The following is a 12,949-nucleotide window of genomic DNA, read 5'->3' on the forward strand; positions in this document are numbered from 1 at the left end:
TTCCATTGCAGACTGTGCAGTGGTTTCCTCCCAGTACAAGTCAAGCATCGCTGGGCCCTCCAGGGCTCACCCCTACTGCCTCCTTTCCCCCCAGGCACCCTATCTCTTCTATTTCACCTCCTGGCCAACTCTGCTCCATCTCCACTGGTCTCCAGGCCATTCCTCAGACATGCCACACACATTTTCACTGCACATCACAGCTTTTCTCTCTGCGGGAAACACTTCCCATCTCCACTGGCTCCTGCATCACATTCTTCAGCTCGTCGTTCAAATGTCACTTTCTCAGTGAAGTGTTCCCTGATTCTTCTATTTAATACTTTCCTAACATTCCCTATTTCATTTTTCTTTATAGCACTTGTGTTGTATCTAACATATTAATCTATGATTTGTTTAATTTTTCTTGTCTGTCTATTAAAATGTAAGGTCATAGTGGGCAGTTACCAGTTTTGTTCAGGCTCTATCCCTAGTGCCAGTGCCTGGCATGCAGTAGGTGCTCAAAAATGTTGTTTCATGGATCAGTGTATGAACTGCCTTAGGACAGCATCACTGTGGCTACAAAGCGTGGGTCAGGACCTGGGCTGCCAAGCCTCTGGCTTCAGTGTATCTTGGAGACACTTTCCAGCATCTACCCCTGTTTTCTCTGCAAAACATAGGTAGTGGAAACTAACGTCCCCCAAAGCTCTCGAATTATAGGAATCTTTAGAAGAAGAGGACTGAACTAAGGACCCAAATATGGGCCTTCATCCATGTGAAGGACAGCTTGAATCCTCTTCTCCTGAGGTTTGCCAGAAGATCTGTTGGCAGTACAAGCATGGGTGGGCAGAGGGTGGGGAGCAGGGACAACGTAGGGGAGGGAACCTTAGCAGTCTGAGCCGCTGGAGTGACCAGCTCTGCTACACCGAACACTTTACATAACCCTCTGAACTTCCGTTTTATAGCAGGTCCTTGCAGGGACTGAAAGTGATAATGCAGGTGGCTCAGAGGAACGCTCCACAATGCCATTGGCCGTCCTTAAGCGGGAGTCTGGTGGAGCAAGAGGAGGAAGTGGAGGTGGTTGCGGAGGCAGAGGTGGGTGGGGATAGCAGAGCAAGTGGGGGAAGGGAAATGAGACCAGGATCTCTGTGGGGCCGGGGGAATGGAGCGGGCTCTGCACCAGTTGGGGCGGGGTGGGGCGGGCGCGGAGGTGTTCCCGGGGCGGGACGGTGACCCAGCACCTTTAGGCGTCCCAGGGGCTCAATAAGACGGGGAGAGCTGTCTAAGGCTAGTTACGCTCAGATCCGTGCTGACAACTCAGCAGCGCATTTCCACCGTACCACCGCGTCCTCACCAGGCTCGGTCTCCTACAGCGCAGAAACCCGGCCCCAGCATGACCGACCAGGCGGCCTTCGACACGAATATCGTCACCCTGACCCGCTTCGTCATGGAGGAGGGCAGGAAGGCCTGCGGCACAGGCGAGATGACCCAGCTGCTCAACTCGCTCTGCACCGCGGTTAAAGCCATCTCCACAGCTGTGCGCAAGGCGGGCATTGCGAACCTGTGAGTCAGGCCTCAGGCCGCTGGGCCGCATCCTGTCTGTCTGTCCAGCTGGGGATGTGCCCGACAGTCTGATGACTGGTCCTCAGGCCCTCCTGCTGTCAGTCTGTCTGTCTGTCCTCTCCTCTCCAGAGAGTTGTACTTGAGCCCCGCTCCCCCTCTCTTGATCTTGGAGGCGCCCACCTGGGGGCCTGTCACCGCATCCACACCTGCCTTCATCCTACATCCATCCCTCTCACAGGGGCTGAGCAGCCGACCTTGCTTGGCACCACCGTCAGCTTCCTTTTGGTGAAGACGGGTGGCTGATGGGCACCTGGCCTGCTGGCCGTACCCATCCTAGCCTCGTACAGGAAACTGCTGGCACAGTACTTTCCTTTCCCTTACTCTTCTTTGATCTCCTTCACTCCTTATGCAAGTGGGATCTCGAGGCCGGATTCTAATCCGGTATCTCTTTAAGCCTAAACAAGCGCTCTTAGGAGCCACCACGGAAACCCCAGGCAGGTTGAGAGGAAGCCTGCAGCCCAGAGCTCTCTGGAGCGGCAGTGCTGTGTGCAGGCCCCACTGGGGCCTGAGAGTCTGCATTTCTAAGAAATTCTTAGGTGGTGTTGGTGTTACCATGTTGTTGATCTGCAGATGCCTTTGTGTATAACAAAGGAATCAAAGAACATGGGGATTCAAAGGCACCTTCTCATGAGGCTTCTGTAAGTAACACAAATACTCTGTTTTATTCTGGTGTGCACAATTATTTTATATTTATCTGGTCCTCACTTAGCTGAAGAGCACCTGGGTTTTCAGATTGCCCCCACTCCTCCCTAACGTTTCACACACTCGGACAGTATAAAATTTGTGCGCGATGTTCGGAGGTGATCTGAGAAAGTGTAACTCCTGCAACCTGGCTTCCTTTTCTGGTGAAGTGTTTGGCTCTGTAGTGAGAAAACAAAAGACTGGTTGCCCCTCATCTCTGCTGACAGTGAGTGGAGGCCAGAAGCAGAGAGCACAGGCTTCAAGTTCAGGTTGACTCTAAGGCAATGGCTCCTTGCAATGCCAATCTTAATTCACATCAGAAATGTAATTAATAGATGAGACTTAGAGTTGGGTCAGCTTTAACTGATTTCTAAAAAATAAAGGCACAGATGTGTGGTTTGGTGAAAAGAACCCAACCTGGGCCAAAGGCCAGGTCACCTTGTCTTCCTTGGCCTTGGGATTCTCATCTGTACAAACAGGGGTGGAACCACATGACTTCCAAGGCTTTTGGCTTAAAAACTCTATAAATCTATGAATATCTTATTAAGAGCAAGAAAAATAGGTAAAGATCAACTGTTGGTTGACAGAGAGAGAGAGAAAGAGAGAGAACAAGCACTCCAGTGGGCTCTTTGCTGAAACTTCTGAAGTCTCCCAGTCAGCAGTCTGCAGGGGGACCTGATGAGTTCATGGTCCAAATTCCAGTGTTCCCCCACTTCTCTGTTTCCAATCTTTTAGACAAAAGTAGTCCTCCAGTGGCTTAGGCTTTTGCTTTAGGCATGTTTCAACCTCAGAGACTTCTGTGAGGATGAACTGAGTTCATTAAATGGTCCCACAACGTGGATCGCTGGCTCTTAAGAAAGGAGTGTATGGTCACCTTTATTTTCAGATGTCAAGCAGGGATAGGCCTGGCTGGGAGAGTGACTGGAGCAGGTATGTTAGGAAGATCCTCTTAATAATACATTTTAAAGGAAACATACTCAGTTAAAATCTCACTTCAAATTTAATTTTCAAAAAGTAGAGGTGATCTCATAGATTAACCTGTCTTTGAGAACAAGGGGCCTTTAAAAAAAGTACTCGTCATTTCCTACAACATTTTAAAAGTGTGTCTAGACCTTTCACACCCCAAAGAAACTTGGAAATGCAAGATCTGCTTTGAGTTGTATATTTCACACGTTTTAAGAAACTTCAAATAGTGGGACCTGGACAAAGGGTACTCATTTTGGCTGTATGAAATATGTATATATTTTTATACATATTATCAGGTTTAAAAAATACTGTTGTTATCATTACAAACCACTTAATAAGAGTCACTTATTGACAAAAATTCAAACCACTCAAAAGAACCACTAAGGGAAAGGTGAGACCCACCTCTATCCATTCTCTGGGGTGTCCTCCACTAATACTTTACTGGTTATTTTCTCAGATACTTATTTATACTCATATAAGTTTATACCTGGATATATTTACATGTGTCTATATGTAAGTAGCAAACAAAATGGGATCACAGCATATTCTTCTGTAGTTTGCTTTCATCATCCAACAATATATAATGACCATCCTTCAATGGCAGGACATATAAATCCACCTCCTTTTTTTAAACTGTTGCCTAGTGTCCCATTGAGTGGGTATACCACGAGCTATTTCATTCTCCCCCTGTGTTAGCACATTTCACAGGTGTGTGACTATTTCGAACAATGTTGTATTCATGGAACATGAATTGATGCTGGTCGCGTGGGCAGTTGATGGGGAGGACCAGAACTGAGAAGAGTTTGCTGTCTCTTCTCAGTATGACATGTAGTCAGGAAAGCAGCAGTTAGACAAGATCTCAAGTCAGGGCTCCAAATTATATTCATTACTGGCTTTGATGTCCTGGATGAAAAGGCTAGTGTGCCTGTAGATAGCTTGTTAGTGTGAAGACCTGGCCTAGAAGAATGTGTGTCCAGAATGACAGGATGATTGCTGGTTTGCAGGAACCTCACAGGAACCAGTTTTTGGAGCTCAGCCATGATGTCTCATCAGGGAGACTTCAGAAGTTTCAGCAAAGAGCCCACTGGAGTGCTTGTTCTCTCTCTTTCTCACTCTCTCTGTCAACCAACAGTTGATCTTTACCTACTTTTCTTGCTCTTAATAAGATATTCATAGATTTATAGAGTTTTTAAGCCAAAAGCCTTGGAAGTCATGTGGTTCCACCCCTCTTTGTACAGATGAGGATCCCAAGGCCAAGGAAGACAAGGCGACCTGGCCTTTGGCCCAGGTTGGGCTCTTTTCACCAAACCACACGTCTGTGCCTTTATTTTTTAGAAATCAGTTAAGGCTGACCCAACTCTAAGTCTCATCTATTAATTACATTTTTGATGTGAATTAAGATTGGCATTGCAAGGAGCCATTGCCTTAGAGTCAACCTGAACTTGAAGCCTGTGCTCTCTGCTTCTGGCCTCCACTCACTGTCAGCAGAGATGAGGGGCAACCAGTCTTTTGTTTTCTCATGAGACCAGTTGCAGGGGGACCTGTTGAGTTCATGGTTCAAATTCCAGTGTCCCCCCACTTCTCTGTTTCCAATCCTTTAGATAAAAGTAGTCCTCCAATGGCTTAGGCTTTTGCTTTAGGCATGTTTCAACCTCAGAGACTTCTGTGAGGATGAACTGAGTTCATTAAATGGGTACTAATATCATTTTTTTCTAGGCTGAACATTATTATTTTTTCATAAACTAGTATCTTTTTTACTTGGCTTTTCATTCCTTAGTAGTTGCCCACATCACATACAGCAGGCATGTATTTTAGGCTAGACCATAATATATTAAAACAATGTTGCACCTTCAGATAGGTTACAGGAAATATCCTCCCATCATGCTCATGTGGTATCCAGAACAATAGCTTTCATATCTGGGGCCCTCTCTATATAGATGGAAGAAAAAATAAGTAACTTCAGTTCTAATTTTGGAATTACAGGTCAGTTAATACATGCTTCAGTTTATATTCAAATTTTCAGAGTTTATGGCATTACACTTTTGGAAACTATCCAATTTATATTGTATATTTTTTGAATTAGCTTCTCCACATTTCCAAAGACTGAACTGTAACTTCCTTTTCATAGCAGAAGCACAGCCAGCCACACTCCATCATAGTTGCCCATTTTGGCTGGCATGAACCCAAGTAAAGGCTGGGTATTGTGACCCTAAAAAACTGCTCTGGTTGGTGCCTCTCCAATGTATTTCTGATCTGACCCTTGGACGTTCCCTTCTGGGTGACTGGTTGGTTGGTCATTTACCTTGAAATCAATTAGTAACAAGTCAGTGTCACCTTGGACTTAAGTGATAAGGATTAAATCATAGTCTGCCTCCCTTTTTCTTTGGTTGAGTGTTCTGGAAACAAGCTTTTCCACTTATTCCTTTTGTGTACTATCTGAAGTGCCACCTGCTGTCACGTTGACATCAGGAGGAAATGACCTGAAGTTAGCAAATCAAGGCAGTTATTGAGAATTGTTCTTTAATTGTGGCCCTGGCTCAGGACCTTGTGTCTAGGGCTGTGCTTCAGAAATTGCAAATCACAGACTCTGTGGCTGGGAAATGGCTCAGTCCATTCCAGAAAGCAGATGCCAATTTAAAAACAATGTTAATATTTAATCCAAATTTCTAAGAATAATAAAAACTGGCCAAAATAACCTATTATTCTAAGGAGTTTCCCATCATATGAATTAAAATGACTTACAGTTTTTTCAGATTTTCATTGAAGTTTACAGTAAAAGTAAAAGAAGAGATATATTTTCAAATTAATTTTTGCTCTCCAATTCCAGAAAGAGAACTTTTGTGTCTCTAGGGGTTTAAAGAAGAAGAGCCACATGGGCTTAAACCTTCAAGGGTTTTCCTTCAACCCCAACTGACTTGGGCTGCAATGTCAACTAAATTGAATGAAATGGAAGTGAAATGTTATAAGCATCTCAAACGAAATAATATTTACAGTGAGACTTTAGTCATACATAAACTTGGAGCACTTTCTTTTGTTGCTAGTTACTTGTTACACAGTTCTGCCCTGGCTGTCTTCCCAGGAGTTGCCCATAAAACTGGTTTAGAGGTCTTGGTTTCTGCTCCCCTCATCAATCAGCATTTACTTGCGGGTGCTCTGTGTAGAACAATGGTGGCTGCCATTAGGCTGTTGGGAACCAGGTGCATCACGCAGATCAGCCCTCATGCTTATAAAGCTTGAAAACAGAAACAATCCATCAGGAAGTTGACATACCTGGACACATAATCAGTAAGAAGGAAAGGCCGAATTAGGACCCAGGTCTCAGGTGCTGTGTTCTTGTCAGGACCTGCCTTGCGTGGTTGTGTGACTGCCAGGGGAGTTAGGGATGGGCAGGGACAAGAGCACTTCTTGCTCACCTTCCAAGCTCTGTTCTAGCTCTTTACCCATATCACATCATTTACTTCCCCTCTCTATATGTATGCTATGATGTAGATATATTGATACTAAATCCCTATTTCACAGGTGAAGAACCAAAGGTCAGAGATGCGAAGTGACTTCCCTAGGGTGGCTTAGCATGTAGTGGGCAGAGCTGGGATTTGGACCCCAGTGGTCTGGAGTGCCAGCTCATGGAAAAAAGCCCATGATGATGCCTTTCCTTCTGTGATAACTTACATCTAGGAAAAACTTCCTCAGCAGATCAACTCACTGGCTCAGTCACAACTAAGGTCCCTGTTTCTGCTTGATCAGTAGTGCCCCACTGCTCTGAGCTTTTTCTGTGAGGGTAGGGGAGGGAGCCAAGCCTCGAGGTTTACTGTGTGCTCAGGTCAACCCATTTCTTCAACTGTTTGACTTGTTTCTCTTTATTGATTATAGGGCACACTTGGCCCCTGGAAAACTTTTTGGACATGATTGTGTAATAATTTATGCACATCTCCGCAGCCTTATTTGCTGATTTTGGCCTGGAGGAGCTGCACATTAGGAACTTATTTGAGAATGAGCCATGAGCGGGGTAGTGTATGAAAGGCACTGCTGAAGTCACACTGAAGGTCATTGGTACCATCCTCTGTTCACATTGATAAGCATGGAAGCTTCGTCCAGACCAGGACAGCCCTCCTGACCCACCAGGCTCTCCTTGAGTCTGCCTAGGACTCAGCTGAATAATTTTCCAGGCCCTGGGTCAAATGGGCCCAGCAAAAGAGAGGGCTGTGTCACCAGGAACTGAGGTCCACGTCTGCTCTTGTTTCTGTAGGTGGTTACACTGCTCCTCTGAGCGGCCATTGAAATATAAGGTGAAGGCTCTTGTTCATCTATCCTTTTAGGAATGATGACTGATCAGAATGCAGACATTTATTGTTTCTAAGGGGGGTTCTGAGAACTTGTGTAGAAAATGAACTCCATGTGTTTTTTACCTACTTAAGGTAAAAAACAGGATATTTCCAAGGGCTTTTTTCCTTTGTCAAAGTCATCAGAAGCTTGACTGCTTCTGACTTTTTACTGACCTGTGAAAACTGGTTACCTTGGGAACAACTTGCTGCCTTCTGAGGCATGTAGGGAGAAGCCCTATGAAGCATGTGCCTAGCCTAACTCATCATGGCTGAGCACAAATGCAGGGCTGTGTGTGAAACCCTAGTCACAGATAGCTTTGTGAACTGAGATGCCATGCAAAGACTTCATGGTAAAGTATATAAACTCAGATGGTGGTTTGGGAGCTCATTTCTCCTGAAGCCTGTTTGCCTTAGAGTCACTCACTCTTCTGTGCTTTCATGGAGGCTTTCCTAATACCAGGTTTTACCAGGGGAACTCTCCACATGAGATGTCCTAGAAAAGTAATCAAGTGCCTGAATTTTGAATTGGAGTGGTCCAGAATAATTAGTCTCCATGTTTTTTAATGTTATTCTTTACAAGCAACTGGAGGGTAATAGAAGAAGATTCATTCTGCTTAAAACAAAGCAGGGATCCTCAATTTTGGGGGAAGTTAAAGAGAAGGCAGGGAGGAGTAACCACCTAACTCTGAAAGGAGGCGGAGCCCGAGAAGTGGCCTTTTATCTGTGATGGGTCATTTCAGTGCCAGGTGTAGTGAGTGTTCCCACAGTGTTCATCCTGCAGCATTTTATGTGGTCTCACCCAACTACCATCACAAACAGGTGGTGCCACGTTCTGTGACCCAAGGGCAGGAGCCATCTTGGAGTCCTGGGGCAGCAGTGAGGAGTCCAGCTGGTAGTCTTGGCTGGACAAGTCAGCTGCCTCGACACTGCCTATAACCCCTCAAAGCTCACATGCACAGCATGATCTGGGGCTATAGAACTTGCTTCTCAGTTTTGTCAGGCCAGGTGCTCAGTGTGCAAACTCAGAAAATGCAATCAGTCTCGGACTTCAAGAACTCTGCCACTTTCATTCACTTTCCCTGAACAAATGATGGGGATTCTGCATGTGGATCAGTCACTGAAAAACTGGTCCGTCCTTGAATTGGGTAACAGGGGTAGGAGGTAAGGCTAGGGGGTCGGGAGAGGTGCTGGCTTAGCAGCCCAACAAACCAGAGCTGGCTTTGCAGGGCCCTCCCCTCTGGGTCTCTTCTTCCCTCATTTCAGAGCTCCATGAATCCATGGGGAAAAGACCCTGAGGTTTAAAAAGTTATGCAAATGTGCACAGCGTAACCTCTCCCATTTGGACATGTGTGAAAAACAAACTCCCTGTTGTTTATGGATACATTTCTGACATGGAGCTATTCTGTGGAGCAGAATTCTGTCATTACTGGTGGACTTATTTGGGTTCCCTTTGGGTATTTTCATACCTTCTTTTTAATAAATAAATATTCAAGATATCATTCAGCTTGAATGGCCCCTTTGTAGTGAGGCATTCCTTGACCATCTAATTCCCTCCTCGACCATCCCTAAGCATCTTGTTTTATTTATCAGAGCACTGGTTGCTATCTGACATTATTTCATTCATTCAAAGGTACTTGTTTCTTGTTTGTCTCACTCAGTAGAATAAAAGCTCCTCGAGGCCAGTGATATCATCTGTCTTGTTTTGCACTCTAACCCAAGCAGTCAGGATAGTTTTGGGGGGGCACATTGGGTGCCCAATAAATACTTGTGGAATAAATGAACACTCATGCAGCTCCTCAAGGAGTTGACTGGCCCTCTCCCATCTTGCTGAGTGAGATACCTGAGCCAGTGGAATGTGTGCCAAAGTGTGAAACAGTCCTTTTCCATGCCTTCTTTGTCCCTCTGCCCCAGCCTCTGGGCCTCCCTGAAGCTGTCCCTACAGGCCTGACCCTCTGGGGACTATGCCAGGGCCAGCACTCCAAGGCGTGTAACAATGTTAGAAGTTGATCTAGCCTGTTCTCATTCTTTTAGGCACAGTCTCTTCTCTCCTCAGTGAATGCCATTCATTTGGGTCAGCAAGTATTTATTGAGGGCCTACTATGTGCTGGAAACTGGGACACTAGGGAAAAACATGCCCTCTGTCCTCATCCTTTTGGAAGGAAAGGATAAACAATCATGCCAGCATATAGCAGATGAAGTCTTGGGGGTTCCTTGAGTCCCCCATTCCTCTACATGTAGATCCTTAATGAGCTCCCTCCAGAGATCAAGGCAGGAACTAACATTAGGTGTAAGCCCTTCTGTAGTTATCTATTGCCTGCAGTCCTTTCACAGCTTCCTGTGGAACTTAATGCTCTCGTGAACAAAGTCAAAAAGGGAGGCTCCATGAGGGTGAGGGGCTTGCAGAGCTGTGGTCCAAGCCAGGTCTCTGCTATCATGTCCATGTCCTTTCCCTCAGCCCTACCCATTGTCCTGGATTAGCAGTGACTTTAATTCTGGAAACCTCTAGCTGGGAGGGAGAGGTGATGGGTGCCAGCAGGACCAGTCAGGAAGATGTATTTCAGTTGGTGGGCCCTGCAAAGCTCCTCCAGTGCCACCCCAAATTTGGCTCTCTTGTTTCTCTGCCAGTGTTGGCCTTAAAGTTGAGGTGAGGAAGAGATTATGTGGGATGAGAACAAAAAGCTCAGAGACAGAGAATCATTCCCTTACCCACCTGGAAAAACAGCATCTTATCCCTCTAGCCTTCCTCATGCTTCTTCACTTTCCATTATCTTATTTCATGAATAAAAGACCAAGGGACCGATTAGCTTGCAGCTACAGCCTGTGTCTCTAGGAAACACGGGACAATGGGCTGATGAGATCACTGAGTTACCTCCCTGAGTCAGGCCAGACAAGATGTCTTGGGTTTAGACGATTTCTGGTGTTGGCTAAGGTTTGTCCAGCCAGAGACATGTAAGTTATGTTTGGAGAAAATGTGTTTTTGGAGCTGAAGCTGTGCATGCCATGCCAGTCAGTCCCCAGGTGAGTGCTCCCAGAAATCTGATGACTGCAGGCGTGCCTTCATCACTTGCTCCCAGCTGTCATTTTGTGGTATCTTCCATGCCTCTTCTCTTTCCACCTCACATCTAATCTCTTTTCTTATTCTGTACAACCTTCCTTTAAAACCTTTCCCCTCCTTTCAGTGCTCCTATTCAACTCCAGGTTATAACAACTCTTCTCCTCTCTCATTCTAACAAACTAGGCTGCATTTTGGACAAACCACTCAGATTTTGGGAATTCCACAGTTATTGACTTGCTGGTACCTTGAAAATATAGCAGAAACTCCAGACCCTCTAGTCTGCCCAGCTGTTAGGACCCCTGCCAGTGGCAGTGGGGTGCTACCAAGAGAGCCCTGGCTTGGGAGTCCCAGTGAGCTTTGTACCTGTATCTGCTGCTCTGGTTTGGACAAGCCCATCATTGCCTGGGAGTGAGCTTCCACCTGCCTCTGTGAAATGAGGTGGTGGGACCAGTCAGTATCTTTTCTTTTAGGATGTTTTCAGCTATAAAAATAGACTCCCTTGGCTTCACTCACATCTCAGGATCCCTCTTACCCAGAAGGTTTCCTGGCTTGCTATGTCTCTCAACAGATTTATTAAACATTAAGCCTGCATTTGGGGGTAAAACTGATTTTGGCATGTGGGGTGAAAAAATCAATCTTTTTGTGTATAAAACACAGATACATATACATATAGTGCATAAACAGATATACACCATATCTTTAGTATTAAAACTAAAATTTAATGAGGGAGTGTGATTAGGAAAAAAATACCTAAAAATCTTCCTTAGAGGCCCCAGTGGCAGGGTGGGGGAAGGTTGAGAAACACAGATTCAACCACAAAAATATGTTGGGTGCCATGACAGGTACTGGGCAGGTGAATGACAATATTTCCTTCCCCCCGGGAGCCCATCTTCCAAACTATGCGTCTTCTTTCCATTTCTTTCTTCTAAATCTTACTCCATGCTACTTTTAATGAGTTTATAGGTGCATTTACATGTTCTGGTGGTCACCACTTATATTTTTGTGGCATTTCTTCCCTCTAGCTATGGAATTGCTGGTTCTACCAACGTGACGGGTGATCAAGTAAAGAAGCTGGATATCCTCTCTAATGACCTGGTCATTAACGTATTACAGTCATCCTTTTCAACCTGTGTTCTTGTGTCAGAAGAAAATAAGGAAGCCATAATTATAGAACCTGAGAAAAGGGTAGGTCTGAACTTCCACCATACAGGGTTTTAATGTAAACATTTTTCTTCCTTGTTTCATAAATTACTCCAATTGTTCAACCAAGCTGCATTCCTAGGAATCACCCTAGATTCCTTCTGAACCACGAGTCATCATTTCCCGGATTCATCCTGACTATCATATCTCAAACTGTATACCCTATCACTATGATTCATGTCATTATCTCTGGTGGACTCATACATGGGAGAAACTCTGATATACTCATACTCATCTCCATTCCTAACTTTTCAGTGTCATGTTCAAGGCCCTTCAATGTCTGGCCCTCCTTACTTCATCTCCACCCACCAAATTGCCACCCTTCACATCCAACTCTCTTGCCAGTCTAAACCGATTGCAATTTGTATCACTGATTTGTGCATTATGCAATCATTTGGAATCCTATTAATTCGATTGTTTCTGGAGGGCAAGGATGACTTACATTCCTCTCTGTATTCTAGCATCAGCATAATGCCTGGCCCATTGTGAGGGTTCAATAATAAGTTATTGTTGCAAAAGAGAATGGAAAGAGTACATCCAGCTTTTATAGAATAACAACAATCATATAGTAAAAAAATGTTTGAAATTAGAAGTGGAGTTATATGGGCTTACTTACTATCTCTCCCTGTGTGAGACAAACTGGGGACATGTGGGAGTAGAATTAGAAAAAAGCATTCAGAAGATGAACTGATAGAGGCTGCCAATACCCATTCTTGACCTTTTGAAGAAGGTGGACAGCCCCCTCCAATTAACTTGTTTTACATCATTCCTAAAATACTGTTACATGTCAGATTCAAAATTCATGTTGCTCTCTGTTGGGCTTCTCAAGGCACTCGGCAGTTTTAGGCATGTGGATTGAATTTGTCGTTCAATATTCTCTGTCAGCCCAACTTCTCTGACTACAAAGTGCCTTTACTAATACACATATTCCCTTTTTTCAGATGACGGTTTCTCGTGCATCAGCCAGGGTGATTTGTAAAGAACAAGTGGTCAGGGAATCAGAATTATCTTAATTTTATGCAGAAATTTATTTATTTACTTAATGCCACCTTAAATCATTTTAATTTAACAAATATTGACTATATTCTGTTCACAAACACTGAGTTATAGGTGTGAAAAGAAGAAAGTA

The 12,949-nt window shown here is 44.7% G+C and overlaps 1 protein-coding gene across 1 annotated transcript in view; it reads left to right on the forward strand.

Moving 5' to 3' along the window:
- Positions 1–1,226: 1,226 nt before the first annotated feature.
- The window catches only part of FBP1 (fructose-bisphosphatase 1), a 29,891-nt gene continuing 18,168 nt past the window's right edge, over positions 1,227–12,949 (forward strand). The window contains exons 1-2 of the mRNA XM_037133295.2: positions 1,227–1,536; positions 11,643–11,805. Of these exons, the coding sequence (XP_036989190.1) occupies positions 1,367–1,536; positions 11,643–11,805 (333 nt within the window). The 5' untranslated portion in view covers positions 1,227–1,366. The remainder of the gene's footprint in view (positions 1,537–11,642; positions 11,806–12,949) is intronic.

This window comes from Artibeus jamaicensis, unplaced genomic scaffold, assembly GCF_021234435.1.
Source record: "Artibeus jamaicensis isolate MK-2021 breed Jamaican fruit bat unplaced genomic scaffold, CSHL_Jam_final scaffold_1964, whole genome shotgun sequence".
NCBI classification, from domain to species: domain Eukaryota; kingdom Metazoa; phylum Chordata; class Mammalia; order Chiroptera; family Phyllostomidae; genus Artibeus; species Artibeus jamaicensis.